Source organism: Apteryx mantelli, chromosome 5 (genome assembly GCF_036417845.1).
Source record: "Apteryx mantelli isolate bAptMan1 chromosome 5, bAptMan1.hap1, whole genome shotgun sequence".
Classification (NCBI taxonomy): Eukaryota; Metazoa; Chordata; class Aves; order Apterygiformes; family Apterygidae; genus Apteryx; species Apteryx mantelli.
The window spans coordinates 56,293,299-56,318,249 of NC_089982.1; the positions used below are offsets into that span (position 1 = coordinate 56,293,299).

At 35.9% G+C, this 24,951-nt stretch overlaps 2 protein-coding genes across 8 annotated transcripts in view; both read right to left on the bottom strand.

The window, feature by feature from the left end:
- CEP135 (centrosomal protein 135) overlaps window positions 1-6,020 on the bottom strand; it is an 81,327-nt gene extending 75,307 nt beyond the window's left edge. For all 4 annotated transcript variants that reach the window (XM_067298027.1, XM_067298028.1, XM_067298029.1 and 1 more), the window contains exons 1-2: window positions 5,953-6,020; window positions 586-748 (exon numbers count right to left, since the gene is read on the bottom strand). In XM_067298027.1, the coding sequence (XP_067154128.1) occupies window positions 586-698 (113 nt within the window). In that variant the 5' untranslated portion in view covers window positions 699-748; window positions 5,953-6,020. The remainder of the gene's footprint in view (window positions 1-585; window positions 749-5,952) is intronic.
- A 158-nt stretch (window positions 6,021-6,178) lies between these two features.
- Window positions 6,179-24,951, bottom strand: part of EXOC1 (exocyst complex component 1) — a 32,636-nt gene continuing 13,863 nt past the window's right edge. For 2 of the 4 annotated variants that reach the window (XM_067298033.1, XM_067298031.1), the window contains 11 exons: window positions 22,591-22,740; window positions 21,087-21,192; window positions 17,620-17,664; window positions 16,281-16,444; window positions 14,420-14,530; window positions 13,866-13,942; window positions 13,158-13,386; window positions 11,816-11,999; window positions 9,016-9,215; window positions 7,664-7,858; window positions 6,179-6,856 (listed from right to left, as the gene is read on the bottom strand). In XM_067298033.1, coding sequence (XP_067154134.1) covers window positions 6,704-6,856; window positions 7,664-7,858; window positions 9,016-9,215; window positions 11,816-11,999; window positions 13,158-13,386; window positions 13,866-13,942; window positions 14,420-14,530; window positions 16,281-16,444; window positions 17,620-17,664; window positions 21,087-21,192; window positions 22,591-22,740 — 1,614 coding nt within the window. In that variant the 3' untranslated portion in view covers window positions 6,179-6,703. The remainder of the gene's footprint in view (window positions 6,857-7,663; window positions 7,859-9,015; window positions 9,216-11,815; window positions 12,000-13,157; window positions 13,387-13,865; window positions 13,943-14,419; window positions 14,531-16,280; window positions 16,445-17,619; window positions 17,665-21,086; window positions 21,193-22,590; window positions 22,741-24,951) is intronic. The other 2 variants (XM_067298034.1, XM_067298032.1) reach the window with 1 other exon arrangement.

Here is a 24,951-nt window from a genome sequence, read left to right on the forward strand (position 1 = left end):
TATAATTGGATTACTACAGAAATTACTATGCTCCTAACAGCATCAAAGCCATGAAATGGCAGAAATATTAAGATCACCTGAAAGCTTGATTTTCTTCTGTTAGGTTATCTATAACAACTGCAGATATAGCAAATTTGAACATATACTTCTCCAAATGGAATCATAAAAAAGTGAGCTGTGAACACTTTCTCTTCAGTCACAGTTCAGACATCAGCAAATATGACCAGTTGTGTGTCTTTTAATCACCTATCAATAGTAACTATTATGTTAGAAAACACTTAGTATATAAAAGAGAACTCTCATATAGGTCTAAGAGAACTATTAGTTCTGTTACAAGGCTAAAAAACAGGATTTTCTTAGATTGTAAACCTTAGAACTATCTAACAATCAATTTAAATTAAATTTTAAGATGTTCTCATTGCTTAAGCAAATCCATTTGACTCCCTCAGACACACAGAAACAAAACATTAGCTTTGAGATAACATTATTTGAAAATAATCTTCAAACTAAGCATTTTCATTCATATGTCATAATCAAAAAAGGCATATGACTATTATATTTTTTAGCAAATCTCCTTTTGAATACCTAAAAAGTTTTTCCACCAGAGGTAAACTCTCCACTCCCAATGGCTGCCGATAGCCCAGTTGATCTAGACGCTTCCTGAGATTAATGAACTTTCGCTCTGCGGCTGTGGTCATTGTAAACACACCTCAAACTTGCTTTCTCACACTCAAGAAAAACAGGTCACCTGCAAAAGATTGTCTGTTACAGCATTTGTCCTTTAAAACTACAGTAATATAGAAAACAATAATGGAAAAAATTTTTTGTGTAGGAAATATATAAGCATGTTCTTAAAAATTTAGGTAAATCAAAACAATTAAAACTTTTAGAAAATTTTTACACATTTCTTTACAAAGATGTATTTACCTTGAAAATTAGTTGTTTCTATCCAAACATTTCATAACATATTATAATATGAACATAAAATTCTCTTTCCAGCCTGTAAGAACTGAATTCTGAAAAAAATTTCACTATGGGAAGATGATAAAATCAGTGGATTCTGATTCTTTGAATCACAGTCATCATGGTATCTTCCACAAACCAAACTGACGGCTAATTTTCCAAAATCCCCCATGCTTTTTTGCTTTCTTATATAAATTTTACTTATTAAGCCAACCTTTTGTAAAAATGTGAAAAAAATGTAAAGTTTTGAAGGCAGCATAACATTTTGAACTTGACCCTTCTTCTATGTGGGAAAGCAGGAAAGAAAAGACTCTCAGTGTGGTACAGTCCTATCTGCAGTTTCCTGAAAAATTCAGTTCAAGGATCACTTTGTGAGTTTTTTTTTCTTTTGATTGATTGATTATTTTTTATCATTAACATGGTCTAAAAGGGTCCAAATCAGCACTACTGTACCTGAATCCAGAGGAGAATTTTATTTTTGCCAGATATATTTGAGGGAGGAAGCGTTTTCACATCATTATGTCTTTTGGGATTTAGCTATACAATGAGAAATGTAATGGAATACTAAAGCTGATGTTTCTCAGATATGTGAATACATATCTCCTCAACAGTTAGTAATATTTTAGTAAACTAATTATTTATGTAAAACATTTCCCTCATGTTTCTTCAGGAGTTGCAGTATTAACCTGCTCTTTATGCAGAAGACCTCGGCAGCCAAACTACTAATCAGAAGAAGCATTGTTTACATCTCATATACAGGTGAAAGAATATCATTTGTTATTTAAACCATGCTGTTTCGTAATCTCCCAGATTTTAAAACAGAATGAGAAAAAAATTATGCAAATATTTAAAATGAAATTATTTATTAATAATAAAGTTAGAAAACAAAGAAGTTTCTCTCATGTCTGAAGCTGGAAAGGAAGATTTCATCTAATTGTATCAAAACAATACAAATAGGTCTAGCAGCAGGACTATGGATGCCAGGCACTGCTCAACAGATGAGAGAAAAGCACCACTCCTGTGAGCACAGCATCTATTCCAGAGACTACCAAAATACTCATTTGAGGAGGTTCAGGATGTTGAGATATTAAGGGGCAACAGCATGGAGAACAATTCCTTACATATTGTACTGGGTTGGTTGAAGGAGGAGGAACATTTCCTTTTGCAAACCAGTAATGGACAATATTAAGTCATTCTTCTAAATGCCCTTCATTCTCCTTTGGCAGCTGAAGGGAAAGCTGTAAGTGATGACTTTGGTATTTCTGCATTCACGTTGAGGATTCTTTATGTTGAGTTCAAAAAAGGAGTGATTGCGTTACTATGTCTAGATCTAATCTCAGGAATCCATCTTATATTACTTACTAGAGAAATAAGCTAATAACTCTTGAGCACATTCTCTCCTTAAGAATCATATCAGTTAAAAAGATGAATTTGTATTATCACATCAAAAAGCATCTAGTAACTTCTCCATCAGGAAAACATGGCTTTCTTGAGATATAAAGCAAATAGAAGAACTGCTGTACTGATTCAGTAGAAACTAAGATCTGTCTGGCCCAATACCCTGCATCTCTGATGGTAACGACAGTGAAAGTATAAAACATAAATAAATGTGAGGTAAAACTTCCTCTTAATTATCTTATTTTTCTATAACCTTATAGTGTAGGGACTTTGTGAGTCTGAAGTTCCACCTAAATCATTATATTAATACAGCCTGACAGACCCTTCTTCCATGTCTAACTGTTTTTAGAGTCTTTAGCATGCTTATATCCAAATATCTGATGGCAATGAATTCTTGATTTAAACTGTACATCTGGAAAAGTACAGCCTTTTGTTTTAAACTTGCCATATGATAAATTCATGGGGAGACTTTTTTTTGTAATTATTGTAAGACATACTAAATAATTGTTACTTAGTCATATTCTCAGTCATTCATGATGGTATATTATATTTAGGAGGGATATCCTCCTCAGTAATTTATTTTCCAAAATTTTGTGGTAGTTTGTGCAAAAGCATTGCATATAGTTGATTATCCTTGTCACCCCTTTCTGTGCCTTTTCTGAGACTGAGAGCAGCTCTGAGCACCTTGTTTTTGAAATGTGGCTGCACCAAGGATTTATACAGCAGCCATAAAGATATTTGCTGTAGCATTCTCTATTGCTAACGATTCTAACATCTCTTTTTCTGAGTGACAACAGCCACCCTAGAGCTCATGATTTGTATTTATCAACACTGACCCTTAACTCCGATTTTATCAGTTAGTCCTGTAATATTCTTCTGCAACTTTTTGGACAGCTCTTAACGATTCCATATAATGAGCAAACTTTTGTCCCTTTTGTCCCTTTTGTGTAAGTCATTCTTCAGATCACTTACCAGTGTTTTACAGCACAAATTTTTTTCTCCAAATCCAAAAAAGATACATTTTCCTAAAGGCTTTGGTAAAGAACCTTCTCAAAAGCTTTCTGTAAATTCAAGTGTTCTCCCTCAACTGAATTATTCTTACCCAGTCAGGTCAACCCAGAACATTGTTGTCTTTAAAGAAATTTAATAGTCTTGTGAGTCTTTCTGCCATGATTGCCTTGTTGACATGACTCAGAACATGTTGAACCTATTAGATTTGTCCACAATTTTGCTGAGATGTACTCGAACAACTTTGTTTCAATATGGTATTTCCCACATGAGAAAGGCTACATTAACCACATAAATAGCTCACATCATCCAATATCTATATATTTCAGGTACATTACCACTCCTAGGAAGAAAATACAATTTCCATTTTAGATGAGAAACATCTAAACATTTTAGATGAGAAACACAAGCTTTAGTGCAGTCAAGGCCTCCTGCCAGTCTGAAAACAATGCAGCAAACCTCAAGGTGAATACAGGTTAAGGCTGTTCCAAATGTAACACTTGCGTTATCAATTAGAAAATATAATAATAAAAAGGACAACAAAGATGGATCTTTGCAGTAGAAGAGATAATATGATCATTAACCTACAGGAAAGGAAATTAAGACTACTTCATCAACCATGGAAGGAAATTACCATATTAATATGCCATGAAAAGAGTTTCTTTACAGAGTCCATAACATTAACAAAGAGAATTACAAACTGGAGTTTCCAGCATCATCTCTGGAAAACACCAAATTCATTTTTCATTCATGAGATCTGAGCAGCAGAGCTGGAGGCATTTGTTTTGTGAAAGATGTTCACAAAGCATCTGTTTCTGTCCTGGAATTATTGTGTAGCTCATTTTGCTATAAAGAGGTAGTTTTTTTGGTTTTTTTTCCACCCATATAAAAAAGTCACCTAGTGGACTAAGCTTACTATAGTCTATTACATTCATATACAGGATCCATGGCTGTATTGTGAAGGGCAGTTGTTGTAATGGCATTTTCAAGGTACCCTGAGTAAATCTGCATTTGTTGTTTTGGCACAATCTGCTTGCAAGTTGATTTGCTGGGAAAACACTTCTGACAAAGATATTCAGGCACTATGCCTACTCTGAAGTGTCACCAACTTGCTAATAGAAAGACAGCTTTTGTTCTACGAAAACAGATTTCTTTGAAGAGTCACTAAAAACTGTAAGTTTACATTATAGCATAATCTCCCCAAACTGTATGGAAAACCTCTCAGCAACCACAATCTACACCTACAGAAGGCCTATCCCCTTTGAAATAGGTTTATTTTTATTTTTCTCACCCTCCCTCCCTGTCGGTCTCACCAGACACTCCGTTAAAAGCATATTCTCCCAGAGCAAACCACTATGCAGTAGCTGAGACGTTTCAGTGGGGCCTCGGCAGAGACACTGCTCCGGGCGGGGAAGGGGAGGAGACGAGGGCCCGCTGTGTAGACCTGGAGCTCGTGCTAAACGGCTCTCCCCGGCGTCAGGGGAAGGACGCACGGAAGCGGCCCAGCACAACGCTACCCTCCGGGCTGCAACAGCGGCCGCTGCTGGGGCTACAGAAGCCCGAGGCGGCCGCTGAGCGCCGCCCGCGAGGAGACGCGGACCCACCGGCAGCTCCCTCCTTCCCCGACTTGACAGCCCGCCCCGACAGGGCCGCGAGGAGCCATGTCCGCCCGCCCGCCGCTCCCTCGCAGCGCTCACCCAGGCTGGCTCTCCCGCTCCGCAGGCCCCAGCGCAGCCGCCCAGGCCGGACCGGCGGTTTGAAAATGGCGCGCGGAGCAGCAGCCGCTTCCGCCCCGTCACCTCGGCAACGGGGCCCGCGCCCGGCCGCGCCAACCACCGCCCCTTCCCGCGCCGCTCGCGCTCCCGGCAGCCCTCGTGCCGCGGGGAGGGGCGGGGCGGCTCCTGCGGGCGGTCTGAGGCGGTAGCAGCCATTTTCCTGAAGTCGCCTCCCCGAAAGCTTAGCGGGCATTTCCCCCGCCCTGAAGCAAGGGAGGCTGCAAAGCCAAGCCGGGGGCTGAGCCTAGGGCAGATCCCTGCAACCTGAGACAGGCACGGCCGACAGAAGAGATGTGATAAGCTTCGGCCAGCTGCAGCATTGACAGGCTCTTTTGTTCAAGGTGGTCCGTTCACAAAGCATTAAAAAACAGTATACTCTCTTCTCCTTTAAGTACCTCTGACACTATGCAAGTTTTAATTTCAGAAATGGCTCCTGTTGTGACCTGCAGGCTTGCTTACCCCACAAGCACTGCAACTACACCTGAGCTCTTACCATTCTCAGTCCATTCTGAGGTGCCTACAACTAACTTGGTATAGAATTGACAGGTAGTCCCCTTTCCCCCTCTCTGTACCAGTTTAAGGGAATTTCTCCTAAGGGTTAATCCCCCCCCCCCCGCCCCTTGGGGTTGCTTTGGGCACTTTTTGTCACATGTAGAGACACTTGAAGGACAAAATATTAATAAAAAATAGCTAGGATTTAATGAGCTACAAGTTTAGCTCACCACAAGACCCTCAAAGAGTCTTTGCTCTATCAGTTGTATCTCACAACTTAGCAGTTTCCTCAGATGTCTGAGCCATGCTTACTCACCTGTGCCATATCAAAACTAGGCCTTGCATCACAGGCAGCTGAAGTCCAAGAAAGAAGGGGTTACATGAAGGTAGGGCTATACTGATATTTAGCCAATACTTACTAAAAGGGAGAAAAAGAATTGTTGTGAAATTAAGTAATTCTACTTCGGTCCTCAGAGACAAAACAATGGCAGTACTTCAGAAACGCAAAAAATTAACAGTTGACACTCCACAGAGGAAAAGAATATGATGAACACAGTTTAATTAAGAAATACAACCATGGTCGCATTATGTCTTTGAACATGAATTCAGTATTCCCATTGCACAACTTCCACATCCATACATTATAGAATGAGGAAGGAAAGAAATTTGGTAGTCTTTAATGCTTACATAATTTCCAAGAAGCAAAGTATTAGTGAAGAGAGTAGTATCATTTTACTGTACTAGGAAGTTAGTGCTAGTTGCTTTTAGCAAGAAAAAGGGATTATAAATAAAAGTATCTGAACATTAGGGGAGGGGAAAAATAGATCCAGAGTGTTTCACAGAATTAATGCTTTCAAACAGTACTTCAACCCAGTAGGAGAGCAACCAGGTACTGAAGGTTTCATTTCACACTGAAAGACATTTGAAATAAGAGTGTGACTTGACATAGGACAATTAATTATACATATACACAGATTTCCACCTTTTAAAACAAATTGCATTTGTAGTGTTTGATTCCCTTACATACAGGCACAAACTTTGTTAGCTTTTCTTTCCCCTTGCAGAAGTTAGTGAGACTGTGCAATGCTGGAGCAGTAGTCTAAGATATCCTGTATAGTGAATTCCATAGTAATTCCTGATCCAGGATAGCAGCGAGCTATCAGCCCTTCAAAGTGCTTGTACTGACGTATAAACTCATCTTGCATAGAATGCCATACAACCTGCCAAAGAAAGCAAACTTTAGAAAACACCAACTGGCACAAAGCACAGAATGTAAGCTGCAAGACACTGGCTCCTTAATTGAGTCTTAGTACAGTGAAGGTGATATTTGAAAGGTAAAGCTTGCCAACATCAAGGTACAGTAAACCGAGTTGTATCGTTAGCAAAATAGTTTTTACCCATTGGGTTTCTTTTAAGGTCTTAAAAGTTTACATCACTCCTACTAAATTTACACTTCAAAGTAGAAAACAGGAAAGGATGAGGGGATTTTCCCTAAAAGAAGCTGTATTGTATAGTTAAAGAAAAAAAAAGAAAACCAGAACAGTGTTACTAATTCACAGTAAGGCTTTAAAAAGCCTTTAACAAGTGCTTAAGTCATGAACCAGTAAGAGAATTTACAGAATATTGTAAAAATATTACACAATACACTAACAGAAGAGATTTAATTGAAAGTATATGCTGCTATAGAGTAGCAGCTAAATTTCCGAATCAGATTAGTAGTTCATTTAAACCTGGTTCTCTCCTCTTTCAGCATGTTCCAGAAATAGAAATCACCCATTAATGGACAATTGGGGAATCATAAGGGAAGTTTCTTTGTGACCACTCTCTCTTTACCATCATAGTTAAAAATCAATCTGTTAAATAGAATCAGCATGGGATTATAGGAAGTCCAGCTCAAAACAGTGTTTTTCAGAATTACTCTGAAGCTAGACATGTCCTACAAAATACATATGCAAAAGCAGTAATAAAGTTTGTGCAAATATTATAAGAGGTTCAGATTATTCTTTGTAAACCATGATTTAGTTTACCTGAAGTAAGTTTTCTTCTTCACAGAGATGTTTGTCTACCTTCTTGTAGAGATTATCCAATCCCTTCTTCACTTCCTTACCAGGATATTCCTTTATAACTTTACGAAGCTCTTGTTTATTGAAAGCCAGTTGATAACTTACTTCTTCTTCACGTATACCTTGAGCCACACGAGCTTCAACACCTTCAAAAAAATGCTAATAATAATGGTATTAATTAGTTTAGATTTCTGATAGACATTAAATATAACTATGCATGTGTTTGTCTGATGGCCTACCTTGCTTCTGCTCGACAATATGGTTCCTGTGTGTTCCCTCCATTTTTCTTTTTAATCAAGTAAGGTAGCATTGCTCAGCCATAAACATCAGAGCTCAGCTCACTGATACGTTGCTCCATAAGTACCAATGTAAAACTAAAATTAACCATTTCTAGAAGTAATCAAGCTTTTCTTTGCAACCTTATAACCAATACTGAATCTTTCTCAAACTCCTCAATTAATGAGATCACAGCCTAGGAAAGCGCTGGATCTTTAAGGCAGGAACTTGGACTATTCATTTGAATAGAAAATTCTCTACTTACACCATAATTATACAGCAGCAGTATTTATTCCTAATTGCTGCCTTTTCTCACCTTCCCCCAGCAGGTAGCTCAATTTATGTTTAAAAACAGAGGGAAGTATGCCAATGAACATCTGTGTAAAGCCACAGCATCAACTGAGGTTGGAAGCAGTAATAAGCTATTTAATTCACAAAAAGAGAATACATCTTAGACTTTTTTTTTCCCTCAGTTTGTCCGTCTCTCAGAAAATGAGTGGCTGAAAGCAGTAGCAGGCTGAAATTCTTATAGAAAAAAAGCAATTAACACTGGGGAGCTTTCAGTGGGCAGAACTGAAGTATTTTGAGGCTAAAGCTCAGTCAGCATTTGGTTTAACAATTAGCTAAACATAGGACATGTAGGACTTTCTTATGAGAGTTATAGCAATGATTATTGTTGAATGTTTAAAAAAAAAATCCCCCAAACCAGTAATTTTCTCTGCAGTTGAGGTGGAGAAAGACATCGCAAAGCTCCTGATTAGTCATGAGGATAGTAGTCTTGGAAGAAAATAACCAAGTTTTTCATGGCAATGGACAGTACTGATTAACCAACAGGCCTAAATGTCTTAACTGGTTTTGAGGGAAGAAGTAGTGAGGGGAGAGTTAGAGTACCAACAGTCATGCTTAAGTCTAAAATAATAAGATAGGCACTATGATATATGCAATGAGTAAAAAGATCAGACCTTACAAAGTGAACACTTAAGAGAGTTTGCTTGCTCTGCATCATTCAAATGTATCAAGCTAAACCAGAATATACTTGCATTTAATTTCTCAAGAGGCTGTCCAAGTGAGTAGATTACATAAGACTGAAGATGATCAGTATATTTCTGCTTGGCTTCTTTTTTCTCAGACTCAAGGCAAGAAATTTTCAAGCGAGAAAGTGTTGCAAAAATATGATGGAAGTTCTCCATCATGACCACATCCCTTGGTGTTTTCTGGCTTTCATTTGCCACTTTCTCAACTAGAAGAGAAAAACAAAACACAGAAGCTTAAAATACCTGAAGGACAGACAAATTTTAAGAAAAAAGAAAAAAAAGAACAATAATATTGCAGGAAGAAATTTGGACTTTTATGTTGAAAACAACCATTTATATGATTGCCATAACTATTGTTAAATAAGTGAATATTTGAGAGACTTCAAGAGAAGCAACATACATGTACTAGTTCTAAGACTATGGAATTTGTTTATCAAAAGTCACTTATGAACAGATACAAAATAGTCACTACATAGTCATTTACGTAACTGAGAAGTTATCAAGCATTTTGTGGAGGCTTACAAGTATGCTTTTATTAGCCTTTAAAAATTTCACATGACAACTATATAAAAAAACCAAAACAAAACGCCTCTTTCCCCTCTTTCTTAGAGGAAAAATCTTCAGTAACAAGGGTTTTGTTTTGTTTTGTTTTAAATTTACTTCCCCAGTTTCTCTTCAGCAATTTTTGCTTATCTTATTAATTTTGTGGTCAAAATTACTTTCATTACCCAAATTTGATAATGAAAATGGATAGACATGCATATGGTCTATTACTTTCAAACAAGTTCAGGGCAGACAAGAAATTCCACCTTATTGCTCCCTTACTGTACCTAAATGCAAACTGGAAGAGGATGGCGTCAGCCATGATGAATGCAGGTAAGTCTCTATGCGCACTCATCCATTAGCCATTTTGCCAAGCCTAACAAATAGGATGCCTTCCATGAAAAGGATCATTTATGGCACACCTTCCTGGGCACCACAGTATCAATGAACAGAGCTGACCATTTCAGTCAGATCACTGAAATGTCATTCGGAAAAATCTGCTACTGCCAATTTTGGTCTTATCTTTTCTTCATTCAACCTTAAGTACTACATCTTTCTGTTTCAACATTACTTGTAAATTAAATATCCTACTGCATTAAATGGAATTTCCTGCTTGCACTGATTTTATACATCAGTTTGACTTTGTTTCATTTTCATTCTTTATTTCTTTCTTTCCCCTCATCATAATACCTTGTTCTCAAAGTTAGCTCTGTACTAATCCAAAACAGGCTTTGTTTTTTCCTTTTATGTCTGACTCGCATCTTCCATCTCAAATCCCTTTTAAAATATCATTTCTGAATTCTTGCTGCACTAGTTACTCTACCATTGTATAGTTTTGCCTGTCTCTTGTGTTTGTTAATTTTATCGCTTGAACCGTACCTTCTTAAGGACGGCAATTTCAGGTGCAATCAAATAACATTAAAACATTTTTAAAATCCACTGTCCTATTAGCTAGGATGCTACTGCTGACTCTATATGGACTCTAGTCTTCTGTACTATGAAGTGATCATCTCCTCGGTATTGCATAATATGTTCAGAACCACCGTGCTACAGTTTCTCAGACGAGCTTCATTGACGCTACTTTGTCCTCTTCCTCTAAAAGAGAGGTATGTCTCACTGGCTGGGAAGTGCCATAGATGGAGCTGTTCTAAAGTAGGCAGGTAAACCAGCACGGAGAGATTTCCTTCCCCCCTGCCCACCCCCCTTTTTTTCCCCCCCAATTCTAAAAAACTCCTCCCACTCCAAGTCTAGGGAACAATATTCCAGGATTTACTGACTTATTTCCCCTCCCCTTTTTTTCTTTTTTTATAATAAAATGGCTAAATGAGGGTTTTGTTGCCAGTTTTCTACAGTATAATGAGGAAAATGGGGAAGGCTGGAGAAGGACACTGCTGTGACAGGTTGGGACACAAAGGACCTAATCTGCAAAGAAAGGGGCAGATTGATAGCCAGAATTCAAAGGCTGCAGTAGGCCTGGATGGGCTCCCTTCAAGGGTTATGAAGATGAACGGCACTAGATCCACATGCCAGGGATCCCATCCCGATTCAGCTCCTCAACTAGGCCATGCTGGGGAAGAAAAGACAGGAAACCATTTAAGGTCGGACTTGTAGTGCTGCTGCCATCTTCTCTCTTCCTCCAGAGTCCTGGCCAACTTCAGGGAAGGTAATAGAGCCAAAACAAGGCAGTGGTGTCTGACTAACAAGGGAAAGGAAGCTGGTAGGAAGTCTGCTCCACACTCCTCACATACACATTCCTCAGTGAAATGCATCTTCTAAGCTAGGAATCCCCGCTCTACTTACTTGGCATTCTCTCTCTCATACCATTATTGTTTAACTTAATTCTCAGTAGTCAGCTGAAACCTTTAGTGCTTTCTCTGCATAAAATAGCAATAAAATAGCAGGAATATTATTTTTAAAGAAAAAGGCTTAGTAGCTGAAGTTAGTAATAAAAATGAAGAAAAAGCATTGCAAGTCTGACCATACATATTGAGTACAGATTCTTGTCATAATTGAAAATTACTTTTCAGGTTCGCAAAAACGGAATATCTAATCCTTTGCTTTAAAAAAAAAAAAATCAAATAAGTTTACACGTGCTTTCCTACTGATGATGAGATTCCAAAAATTTCAGTACAATGTTGTTCACAGAGTTTGTGAAAAAGAGTACAGAGCCTTCAAAAATAACAGTATCTGTTAACTGGAGAAAAATTATAAACAGGTCAAAGAAAAGAATCACTTTTAAGCATAACCACCTCAAAAGACCTACCGCTGACAAAAACAGCTCTAATAAGTTTTATATAGGCTTTATCTAGATCTCCTCGGCGCTCTGCATTTTTGAAGATTGATTCAGCAAGGCCTGCAAACTCTTCAAATTCAGCAACAAATGAAAGGATCCCGACTTTACTCTTCTTTGAAATTTTTACTTCATCCATCTGTTTCATTTGGTTACTCTTAAATTTAAAACAAAAATAAAGAAGTTAGTCTCCAATATATGACTTCAGACCACGTCACAATAAGGGAAAAAAAAAATTTTAGACATACTGAAAAACTGACTTTTATTGAAACAGGGAAATCATTTTATCTTTTAAGATGTATCTCTACTGAGGTCTTTCTCCATTTTTAACCCAAAAAAGTTTGTTATGAGAGAAAAAAAAAGAAAAAAGAAAAAAGGACATTGGGGAAGTATATAAAGGAAGCGAGCAAAATTTTCTTCCTTTACTGGGTATTTAAATAAACATGCTCACCAGAAGCAAATGACACTTGGACTTGCATTCTGATAATCTAACATGGAACTTTTCTGATTCAACCAAGCAAACAGATTCCTTTTGCTAGAAGAAGTTTCTTTAATCTCCTACTGAAATCTTATTTGAGTATTATCCAAGAAAAAGTCAGCTTCATTCATGACCAGTTTACTGCTTAAAGTATCTTGATCAGTATTATTATATTGGTTTAGACTCAAATTATGTTCATAACAAAAAAAATTAGCAGTTATACCAGCAAACATGTTTTCATTAAACTTGCCGTATTTCATGCTATGGGCATATTGTATTAGGAAAAGCAAATTTCCAACAGTAGGAGCTGCCTTTCTTACTACCAGAAGATTTGCCATTTTATCTCTATCAGCTTCTTCTTCAATGAGAGAGAAATAAATATGTTGACAAGATGTCTATTTGGCATATTATAAGGATTTTGCTTTTCCCCTGTGAGCGTAAGATTAGGAGGTTTTGGTTATTTATTAAGTCAAAAAGCCAGAGAGCTGTATTTTACTTGACTTGCCTCAGTAATTTTAATAAAATTACAAATTTAAATAAATAAGTAAATAAATAGGTCAGCTAACTCACAGCAGTGAAATTCTGAGAATGAGTAGTCTTATTTCTTATAAATAGTTAAGCATTCAAGAAAACTGGAATGGAGAGGGAAGAGAAACAACCACCAGTTACTTAAATTTCTTTTGAAAGTGGGGCCAATATATGGCAATAAAGTCACTCATTTTCACTTTAATTTAAAAGCAAAATCCAACTATAAGGAAAGGCAAAAATCTAACTGAATAGGAACAGGCTTCCTATAGTGTTTTAGTCAGATTAATCAGAATAACTAAAAGAACTTACAATGCATTTATCAAAGTTTCTTTTGACAGTCACCAAAACATTTCCAAGTGTTGTGCTGAGAAAGGAAGCTGGGTCCACATTTTGTGCTGTCCATACATGATGGCTCATCTTAACTAGCATATAAAGGGAATTAAAGCTATCAATCTTGTCCCCCAGTGCAATAAGATTATTCAGCTCAGGTTCAATACAGCGAAATATTTTTGTCATCATTTGTCGGATCATGTCCTTCCTATTAAAAAATATATAAAAGTATTACTCTGACAGTTTAGTAGGCTATTTTACAGCCTTCTTCGATACATATTTTTAGGACAAATTTATTGCATTTGCATTTAACAGTTATCAGGGTTTTCAGAATGAAAAACTGAAAGTCACAGATATAAAGTACTCTGAAAATTGTTTTCTGTGTGGAGGCTGCCACATGCAAATTTAGAGTTTTGCTAAGCATATTTTGCATGGTAACAAAGTCTTGTTTCCTTTCACTTTGCAAACTATTAGAGTATTAAAATTTTTTTTCTACTATATTCAGAAGCATTCCTCCTATATATTAAAAATTCAAAATTTATTGACACATTCAATGCCTAGTTACAAATTTAGAGTTCATTATTCATTTTCACTGAAGGAAACAATGCATCATTATGAAGAAAAAGATACTTCAGAGAAATTCATGCTTAGGCTTAAGAACTAAAAATAAACAACATCAACACATACTCAGATGATATAGTTTGAGGACCACCAGAAGTATATGAACGAGATAAAGTTCCTCCATCCATTTCCTCTGCTTCACTCTGTAAGAACAAGGAATGTATACACAGGAAGGTGAAAGATTGGCTCAAATTCTGTACTTAACTGACAAGTACGTCTGAGAAAAACAATAATGTAATTATCAGCTTTTTTTTTTTTTTCTTTCCTCCAAAAGAAGGAAATACAACAGTTTGCAAGGTTCTGGCAGAAGAATTCTGGCCATGTTCCCCACAATGCAGTATTACAAACAATTACCTCCCATTTCCTTCCTACATAACATCATGACATAGTAGGCTTAGCCTGGCTTTACGAGGAAACAAGCCCATGGCAAAAAACGTCAGTCCTCCTTTAATATATTTTGAATTGGCTGGCCAGAAATAAAGATTCTGCCAGCTAACAGAGAACATGAATTAGTGACTGCCTGTTTCACATAACTGCCAAATTAATTCAGAAGTTATCCATCCCTCTTGCTAGGCCTATTCAATGTTTTTGACTTAGTGACAGAACTGAGAGCGCCATACCATTGCTGTTCCAGGGATGCTCTGGTGTTGCTGTAGTTTGAAAAATTTACTAATGAAGTCCTGTTCTGCCAGACACAGAGGCTCTAGCTCACTTAATACTTGTTCAAAAATCTAAAAGAAAGACAAATATTACATCAATATATTGAATAGTTGGAACAGTTAAAAATACTCATTTTTTTAACTGTTCGTTGCACATGATTTTTATACTTCCCATCTTCAGTAAACGTTAGAAGGCTGATTTCTACTTGACAGAAACGGAAATAACTCACATTTTTACCTTTATAAATGTTGCCTGCATCTTAAACATAGTTCCTTTTCATCCATATAAAATAAGGGAAGATGAAAAAGAAAAGAACAAAAAACATTTTTCCACAATTAGTAGAAGTTTTTCAATCTCAGCCTGAGGAAGGACTTTTATGCTGTTGCAGATACATTAGCATTTCAATAGTAAGTCATGGGTTCAACCACCCTATTTTCTCCTAAGTTGCTGAGAGGAGGTAAAAAGCCCCAGGGAAGAAAAATGGGGGAGCTATGCATGTAGAAGATAACTGCTCTACAGAAAAATATTGTAAATTACATCTTTAGAAACGAACAGCAAGTTTCATACTGAAATAAAAATATTCATCATGATTTTTAGATTTAATCTAAAATTGAACAGTAAGTATTTTGGCAATAATTCATTATAATTTACTAATATGAATTACTCGTATTGCAAATCAAGTATTAGACAAATAGTTCTGATCTACCTTTATCATCTTTACACACTACAATATATTTTCTCTGCAAGTATTTAAGGATTAAAACATACAGTAATTTACATAAATAAAACATTCTGACAAAGTAGTAAATTCACACTACTGAAAATTCCCCAGGAAAAAAAAATTTTTTGAACAAATTACTAGGTCAGCTCAATAGCTGACAACTCTGTATGCTTCAGTCACTCTTAAATTCCCCAAATGGGTGAAATAAAAGTCAAAATAAGGTGAGAAAAAATAGCAGAACACTTAATCTTTGGTATAAAATTGTTTTAAAAAGCTATCATTTTAATTCTGCATACATTATTACTGAAGCAGCCAGTGCGTATTAACTTAGTTAGATTATTATAGGCATATAATATTTCCTCCTCCCAGAAAGCTAGCAAGAATTTGGGGAAGGCAAAAGAAAAATACTCTTCCATCAAATAATTCAATAGAGAAAAAGTAAATTATTTTTATCTCCTATCCTGAGAATAGCCCTTTTCCCACACTTAGATGTTAATTCCACAAGAAATGAGAAGTACTGACACCTTCAAAGGTTACCTTTTTAAATGGATACCAAGGACACTCCAGCAATAATTTGGTGTCACTGGTTAAAGCAGACCACCTTGATGAAGACTGATGTGAAATCAGTATAAATAAAATTTTAGGGCCATGCTCAGTTCCTGGATAAAAATGGTTATGCCTTCTTACCTTTCACTTTTGCTTACATACTGACAAAATGTGATAGAACTCATGAACGCTTGTGTTGGTTCAAGAATCAATCAGTGCAACTTCTATTTGATTAAAAAACTTGATTAAAAATATATATTGGGCTTAAATTTTCTTCACCATTTTTTAATGTTTGATATCTTTACATATCAAGCCAAGCTTACAAATTAACTAGATACAATCTTTTATAATCACAGAGAATAATAATCTGATCTATGTATTTCTTAGAAACTGCCTTTATTAGATGTGCATAGCATATGGAATTTAAAACATTGTCATGCTTTGGATTTAAAATGAACTATGATAAATGTTCCTATACGGTACACATTTTTAAACTACACATGAAGTTATAATACAAAACTAAGAGGAAATTCTATATAGCATTTCTGCTTTACCTTATCAAATTTTGTTCTATCAGCCACATCAAGATCAGAGGCAGACATGTTTCCCATATCCAACAGTGAGGATGACTGAGACCTACGGTTTCCTGAACTCTGAACAGAGAGTTTATTTAGGCTAGAAGTAGACCCAGTCAGTTTTCCAGAACTTCCATGGAGACCTATGAAATAAAGAGACTGTGAGAGAGGGAAGCAAAGGTAGAATAAAATACTTGAGAAGAACAGATCTGTTACAGAATGCCTGAGATGAGTTGCTAACAGTCCTACATTAAAATCAAACAATTAACTGAACTTTCATCTAAGCTGCAAATACTTTTGCTATAAACACATTTTTTCATACCAAGGTAACTGAAATACTTCAGCAAGTTTCAAAGTTAAGTACAATGTAGCTATAAAAGCCTTCATTGTAAGTTATGGAAAAAGTATAAAAGGAACATAACTGTCAGGTATAAGAAACACTGGGATAGATAGTCTCCTTGAAAACTTGGAAGCAAAGACCAGTTTTGATCCTTGTGAATGCAGTTTGGGCAAAGACTGCCAATAAGCATGAGAATTAATCTACAAAGGGAAGAAATTAAGAAGCCTTATGTACACACAAGCACTTTCCATCTTTTCTTGAACTTGATCTTTCAACTTTTAGATCCTTTTGCCTACATAGTTTACCCTAGCTATTTTTCCTGATCTGTAACACCAAGTATATTCTACTGTATGCTGATGCTCCCTCCTCCCTTTGATCATAATGAACACCAAGATGTTTCTCCCTGATATTCCAGGGCCTTCCCTTAGTGGTGAGGAACATTTGTTTTCTGGAATTCTGGAAATGTTGGAACAGGGTAGAAAAAACTAGTAACAAAAACAAGGTATCATCAATATTTGATCCACAAGTAAACTTCTCAAATTTCAACTGTGAAGGAACTTAAAAGCAATCCTGTAACATTTCATTTAATTGCCCTGTTGATATCCTCTCCTAGCTATCATGGTCTAGGGACACAGACAAGACAAAGTTTATAGGTCTAATAAAAGATATTACCTCAACCTACTGGAAAAGTTGGAAAGCTAAGACAAACTTTCAGGTACAAACTTCTATTAGATCAATTAGTAGCATGGGAAAAGCAGATGGTACCTTTACCTGAAAACCTTGTCTTATCCAACTTTTATGTTGAACAATTTCAGTTGCACTTCATTCTTGCCTTACAAAAACAATGATTCTGCTAATGTTTATTTCATTCTGTACAGACTGCTTTAATGTTAGGTAAGTGTTCCATGATGCAGCACTACATCTTCACATTGATACACATGCATTGACAATACAACTAATGCAACTAGTTATACTCACTCTCAGTTTCCTGTTTGACAGCACTTTCTTTTCGAGGCAGTGTAGCTGGGATGGATTAGGTTGCAAGCATCAAAGACAAAGACAAGTTAAAATGCAGTTTGCACAAACCATGCACAAGATGCAAGTTAAGCTCTAACTGGAAAGAAACATGCAGAGAACTATAAGCAGCAAGTAACTACATTGCAAACACATTTAGTTGGAGAGGTACTACTCTAGAAATTCAGTGTCTAAACTACATGGAAAACAAATTAAGCCTAAGTATTAAACTTTACTTTTCCTTGTATGGTTTGTTCAAAGAAAAAGAACATCCTTTAGTAACATTTATTTTTAAGTTCTCCCAAACAGAGAAGCCCATTAACTTACTTTATTTGTTAGCATTAATATTGCAAAAGACTCAGTTTCCAAGATCAACTGTTCTATGGACACTAAACAAAGAAATGAAATGTATTTATGTAATTTTGTACTGAGTCAGAGATATCTTCCACCTCCTTTAATTAAATGAGCCCACCAATATTGCAAAATCATTTTTTAACTTATCTCTAATAAAACTGACCAGCCTGTTGTGTTTTTCTGTTGTTAGCAACTTGGATGTTTGCACAGATAATATACCTTTGTTATTCATGCTGCATCAAAAATTAATGATTGCAGATTCAGAGAGGATGAAAACAGTAAGTTTTTAGTAAAAAAATTATGTTTTATATTTTTGATTGTCTGTGCAGAATAAAACAGTTTCCTCAAGTGGACTTCAATCTGAAATTCAGAGTAAATGGGCATGATAAAAATGTTCTCACATTTGTAGTAAATAGAGACTCCCTAACCAGTAAAAGGCATTTGCATACATACACTAAAAGCAATACATGGTATTAAGAGGATCTTGATGAGGATGGATGCTTCAAGCCCCCCAAAATGGAGCAAGCAAGCAAGACCTACTGTAATAGGATAAGTAAATACTTCTAAATGCCACAAACATGTCTTAAATACCAGATGTTCTCAAGCAGACAACACCACTGACAATTTTAATGTCAAACTCAAATTTAATTCCAGCCAAGCTTTATTTATTTTTTTTTTAATCAAGTTTTAAGGCTGGTATATGTAGCACATGCATCTGTCATGCATCAGTCCCAGTTCTTCACAGTCCCCAATTCCCAAGCACATGGGACTACATTACAGAATGCAGAGAGATGCACGCAAAGTTCAGGCCCTCAACAATCAGAGGAGCCACAGTGAATATTGCATTTGAGAAGCCACATCATATGACCATGTAACAATAGTAGCCCTCTTTCCCACATTTGATTTTATGGTATTTAAGTATCAAAGTCTTGGCTTCATCAGAAGAAAAAACAACAAGACTAGGACAAGTGTGAATGCTCATGACCCAGAATATTTTTGCCATAAAAACGCAGACAGAGAACCTTGCACTAACATAGAATGCCAGAATAATTCTCCCAGCATCCCCTCTGCATTTGAGGCATTCAAATAGCAGTGCTATTCCCAAAGCACACAAAAAAGAAAAGAAAAAAATAAATAAAAGAAAAGAAAAAAGGCAAGAACACACACCAAGGCAGCTTGAAATCAGGTCGTCTTTAGTGTCGGAGTACAACTGGAGCATTATACACCTAATGCTATTCCTTAAGTGTACTATTAAGAAGTGATACATTTTGAATTAATGAAGTAGTGTGCAACTAGGAATGTTATGATCACTACCTTCAATGTATAAGCCTTACAAATTACACACTATAAGCTGTTACAAAATAAACACATCATTTGATATTTAAATGTTGAAATGAATCCATATTCATTTAACTGTTTTTTTTTGTTTGTTTTTGGTTTTTTTTTCCCCCTTCTTAAAACATGCAGAGTTTGTTTTCCAGCTTTGCAAATGGTGCCATTAAGAACAGGACGAGTACTGAGGAGAGAAGTTTTCTGTAAGAAGGTGATCTAATTCATTGCCAAATTTGCTTGTGGCCTCAAATATGCAGCCATTAATAATCATTATTTAAAGTTTACTAACCATAACATTAATAATCCTGGCAGAGTCCCCCACTGGATACAGCTTACAATTTTGGCTTTATTTAGAGACTGATGACTACCAATTTTTGGAGGACTGAACACTCAGGTCAAGTTTTCCATGTCAAGCAGTCACCAGAGAGACTCAAACAAAAACATACTTTTTTGTATGCTTATGAAAGTGTAACCTGTTGCAAAAGTAATCAAAATCAAGAGAACTGGTAAAAAAAAAAATTCTTTTGTTACTCTACTGCTGGACTCTGTTTTGTGCAAGTTTTAAACATACTTGAAGTTTACCCAAATATACAACAGAAACCTTCAAGGTGAAGGCTGGTGAGTTAAATAACCTTTCTCTAAATTGGCAGCACTTCAAGACACTTACAGAAGTCAAGTATAACTGTCTCCTCACAAACGCAAATCACAAGAGATGTTGCAAGACAGTGTTTTAGAAATAAATTTATATTAAAATTTTTTGTTCTTGGAATGAGATAATTTTATAAGTCTTGAAAAGCTAACTGTTGTGACCATGACACACTATGGCACCACTTGCTCTCCATGGCCAACAGCTTGCCAAGGCTTTTCTTTCCAACTCTCCTCCCCATCCTGCCCTGGTCAAGTCTCACCACTGTCTTGCTTTCTTTCTCTCATTACTTTTTTCTGCTCTCTACGACAAGTCTTCAAAGTATCAGCTCAAGACCCAAAATAGGCTTGACAGAACTTACTAGTCCAACCTGCACTTCACTTCTGAATTTAGGATTTACAAGCTAGTCAACTTTGGCAAATATAGACATCTTAAGCAAACAAATTTTGAAAATGTACTTTAAAATATAGAATACCTAATATATAAATGCACCTATATCACTGCTGTTTGCTAAGTGTCCAGGTTACTTTTAGAATCACTTCACTTCCATGCTCATTCTTCCCCAAGTGGAAAGACCTACAAGTTAATCAAGCATGATTTCTAGTCCTAGACTACATATGTAAATCCCACTAAAAAAACAACAGAATACACAGGTTTCCTCTGGTAGAATTAACATTAAAACTAGCCTTTTCAAAATCCACCAGAAATCTTATTAAAAGCAGAAATAGCAGAAGAACACATATGGATGCTTCCAAAGCTTACTTTAACTAGAAGAGTTATCTTTCAAATTTAATCCAGAAATAAAATAGAGTAGTTCTTCATTAAAAATTGAGAGTAGATTATAAATCTGACAAATCATATCTTATCTTCTGATCTTGCCCAATTTCACAAGATTTCCATTGTGCTACCTTGACCTTGGGGAAGTCAGAAGTTTTGCTAGCCATATTTTCCATCCACCTCCTACCTTGCCAAACAGCCAATTTCCAGCTTAGGCACAGGACAGCATTACAGTTTTGGCTCTAGAAGCTGTGATGAGTATTTTTTTTTTTTATTATTCACATACAAAATAAAGGAAGATATATGCCTCCTGGAAGCTTACCAAACTTTTTTCCTTCTTTGGTTGTGCCTGTCATCTTGATCTTGGCAACTTCAAAGAAATCTTTTATTTCTCTTTCATATAGTCGTGATAAATAATCCATGTAATTCTTAAATGAAAAATTGAAAGTTAGTTAACAGTTGGTTATACACACGACAAGTTAGTTAACGGTTGGGTATACATACTACTCATTTTTAAAAAGCAGCATGAAAATAAAATGTACAAAATAAACTGCTTTGGACATATATACACACAAATATATATTCATGATATTTAAGTAGCTGATACCCATTTTGCTGGAGAGTTCATGGAGAAATGAATCAAAAAGTGCTATTTCCCCTCCATAAGGAAATACATACACACTGGTGCATACAGTAGAGTTAGTGGTGGTGGAGCAGAACTTAATCCAAGGTAGAATGGAGAGAATTCAGCACTATTCTCCCTAGTCTCTTCTAGTAGACTATTACTATGCCAGAAAAACAAATAAGATACCATTCCTATACATCCTCTTGCGTATGTGTCTTCCCTAATTAAACTCCCCCACTAGGAAAACCAAAAACCAGAAAAGTCTGGAAGGCACAAACTCTGCATGCCTACTACAAGATTCAGTGAATTGCAAATTCATTTTTGTTTGAAACATTGCTGAAAATAAGCTCAAATTTCAGAAGATAAGAGGCACAACAGCTGAAAAAAGTTTTAAGATTATGTGTTTTTAGATTTTACTAAAAAGGTTTAATTTTTTTTTTACTTGAGGTGGTCTGTCCATGAGAATTTTTTGTTTCTATTTTCTTCAGAATTCTGTTACCTAACACATATAATCTATAAATCTGTTAATTTAATTTTATTTTATTTAAAGACAAAGATGTTAGCTGTTCAATGAACATTTGACTTGCACTGAAAGCAAAGGACAACTATTTCAAAGCCATTTAGGAGTCTAATTTAAAGCTTCCACAATTTAAACTAAGATTGAATGATAGTACTTTAATAAAAGACAACTTGCTGTTAAGGACTAACTTTCCTCTGACTTCTATTTGAAGAACTTCTGTACATCTGTAATCATTTTTTCACTTCAAGTCAGTTTTAAGCAACATGATTAAAAATTACACAAATACAAGGCCAAAATGTTTCTATTTCATTTGAGAATATCAAAAGCTTTAGAGGTCTATTGAACTAAAACTAAAACTAAATAGATCAATATGAAAATAGCTTTATTATTATTCTTACTAGATCGTAAAATGGCAAACTGTTTTACATAAATATTGAGATTAATATTGTATGATGCTTCAGAACAAAGACATATAGGAACCTGAAAAATAATATGGAATGCAACAAATACCAAAGTGAAGCTTCCTATTCCAAAGAGGAACAGGAAAAGGAAGGCAGTGAATTACATTTAACACGAAGGAATATTTAAGAAAAACGCACACATACATAGGCAATTCTTTTGACTTTTGTAAAAAGAATATATTATGTAAATTCTCTAGAAGCATCTGAGCATTTCACATACCTTTGTTAGACCTTCATATTTTCCATAGTCTGTGTTTTTGAGCCACTCCATCAGTTTAGCATAACGAAGTAAATCTCTGTGAAATGGATGATGATTGGGTAATGTCAATTCAACAGAGTGCTGGGCAAGTGTGGAACTCTGATCGTGACCCTTAACAAAAGAAAGTACTAAAAATAAATCTGGAAGCACTATACAGATACACTAGAGATTTTCTGAATAACTTAAAACATTGACAGCATCCCATTCAGACAAACAGAAAAGCATTAAAAGTATCTTGTGTAAAATTAAAAATCACCTCAACTTCAGATCCCCACTGTAATATCTATCTTTCCAACTTGGGTCTCTAGATATTATATAACAGACACTAAGACGATATAGCTGCAGCAGCTAATGCACCTTAGTAAGCTTGCTCATTTTAAGACCCCAACTGCTTATAACTTTGCCTTCAAGAGAAGTCAGTTGGGCACTTTTTGCAAGAGAGTGCAAGACTGAAGGTCTAATAAGAAGAATTCAACTGTTTCTGAACAATGTAAAGGAATATTACATTAGTTTTCGTATTAAAAAAAAAAAGCCACATAGCTACTTCTTTTTAAAGCTGCTTCTTTTGACCTTTGAAAACACCAGTTCACACATGCTCAGTAAACATTTACTGGAGTTAAGCAGATTAGGACATGCAGCATAAACCAATCCTTTAAAAGCAAGTTACTAGCTTTATGTTCCTCCTTCCTTTTCTCCAGGGGATCTTCTGAAAAAACAGTAATCCTCTAAGCAAAGATTGCTTTGTATTCCATAACAACTTAAGATCTGGCTTTTTAAGCTTTCAGCTGCTTGAACCTGCAAGCTTCCTGGGCAAACCAGGAGACAAGTGAGATGACACCACAGTTCAGTGAGGTAGCAGAACACAAACTATTAGCTCAATGTTAAAGCACAGGAGAGGGGTTTAATGTTGAAACGGCTTTAACGTTATCCATTAAGCATTTATTACCTGGCTTATAACAAATACAGCAACAGAACTTGATCTTAAGTATTAGCTTGTGCCACAACAGCACAAAAACCCGCCTTAAATAATCCTTAGTCCCTGTAGTAGAATATGCAGGCAATTTAAAAAGGTCAAACAAGTGCCAATATCCCCTAACAGAGATGGCATTCCTGGACACTTAGGCTTAGATACAACAAGTAGGCAGAACACAAAGATAGTTTTAAAGCTGCCTTTGCACTTCTTTAAGTTGTAACAGCTGCCAGTTTGGATCACAGAGTCAAAAATAAGTGACTTTGACTCGCTCTTCTCTATTGTATTGAGCACTAGTCAGATTCTTTGATTAAAAAAGCCCTAACGGTATCGACAAGGCAGTTATAGTTTTTTTGTTTTTGTTTTTGTTTTTTTTTTAAGCATATGAGACTTACTATTCATTATAAAGACTAACCTTTACTAACTAGGTAATGCAATGCAAAAAAAGCCAGCTTCTACATAAAGCTGGAATACTTTCATATCCAACCTCAACACATGCTTATTTTAAGTCCTGCTCTCTTATTAATGACATAGATAAATGAGACACAAATGGACCACTATAAGCCCATAGTAAAGACAAAGAAGTCCTAGAGGACTTCATTTATTTATTCTCACAGACAACCAGGAAGGCTCGCACTTACCGATAAGTTAATTTCCCTTCTAAAACAAACTGAAATATTGTAGTTTGAATCCAACAAAAAGCTAACTTTTTAAAGCATAATTGCAACATATAACTTGGAATTAGAATCCAGCAGTAGCTGCTGAATATATAGCACATGTAATCGCTGAGATCATACTGTGTGTACTTCTTGGCATGCATCTATGCATAAAAATTGATTAGAAACAGACACAAGAGAAAGAAGCACAGAGTTACAATGTAGTAAATTAACAGTGATAGTTATCTTTGTTACAAGTGAGTGTTTGAAGTATAACAATATTTTCAACATGTCTTTGATAGGCTTTATTGAAACTAGATATAGCAACCATTTGTGGTTCTCTCTTCTAACCCCTAGCATGCAACACTTACTCCTACAGTATACCCTTTCATGTTTAAGTGCATTATAGTTTAAAATAATTTACCTGACAGCTTCCACAACTTCCTTTGTTAAGTCAGTCCAAAGACTAGCTAATGTTACTGCTAGGAAATACTCTACTATACAGCCAAATTTCTTGCTTCTTTCATCTGACTTTTTATGCATGTTATTTTATTAAAGTAATTCTTTGCTTGGTATTTACATTCTTCATAAAACTACATATGAAGAGTCCCTTCCCAGTCTATGCCTCTTTCCAAGCCAACTTCTCCACAGTAATAATCATTCTGGTTGTCCTAGTCTAAATTACATAAAATTTAA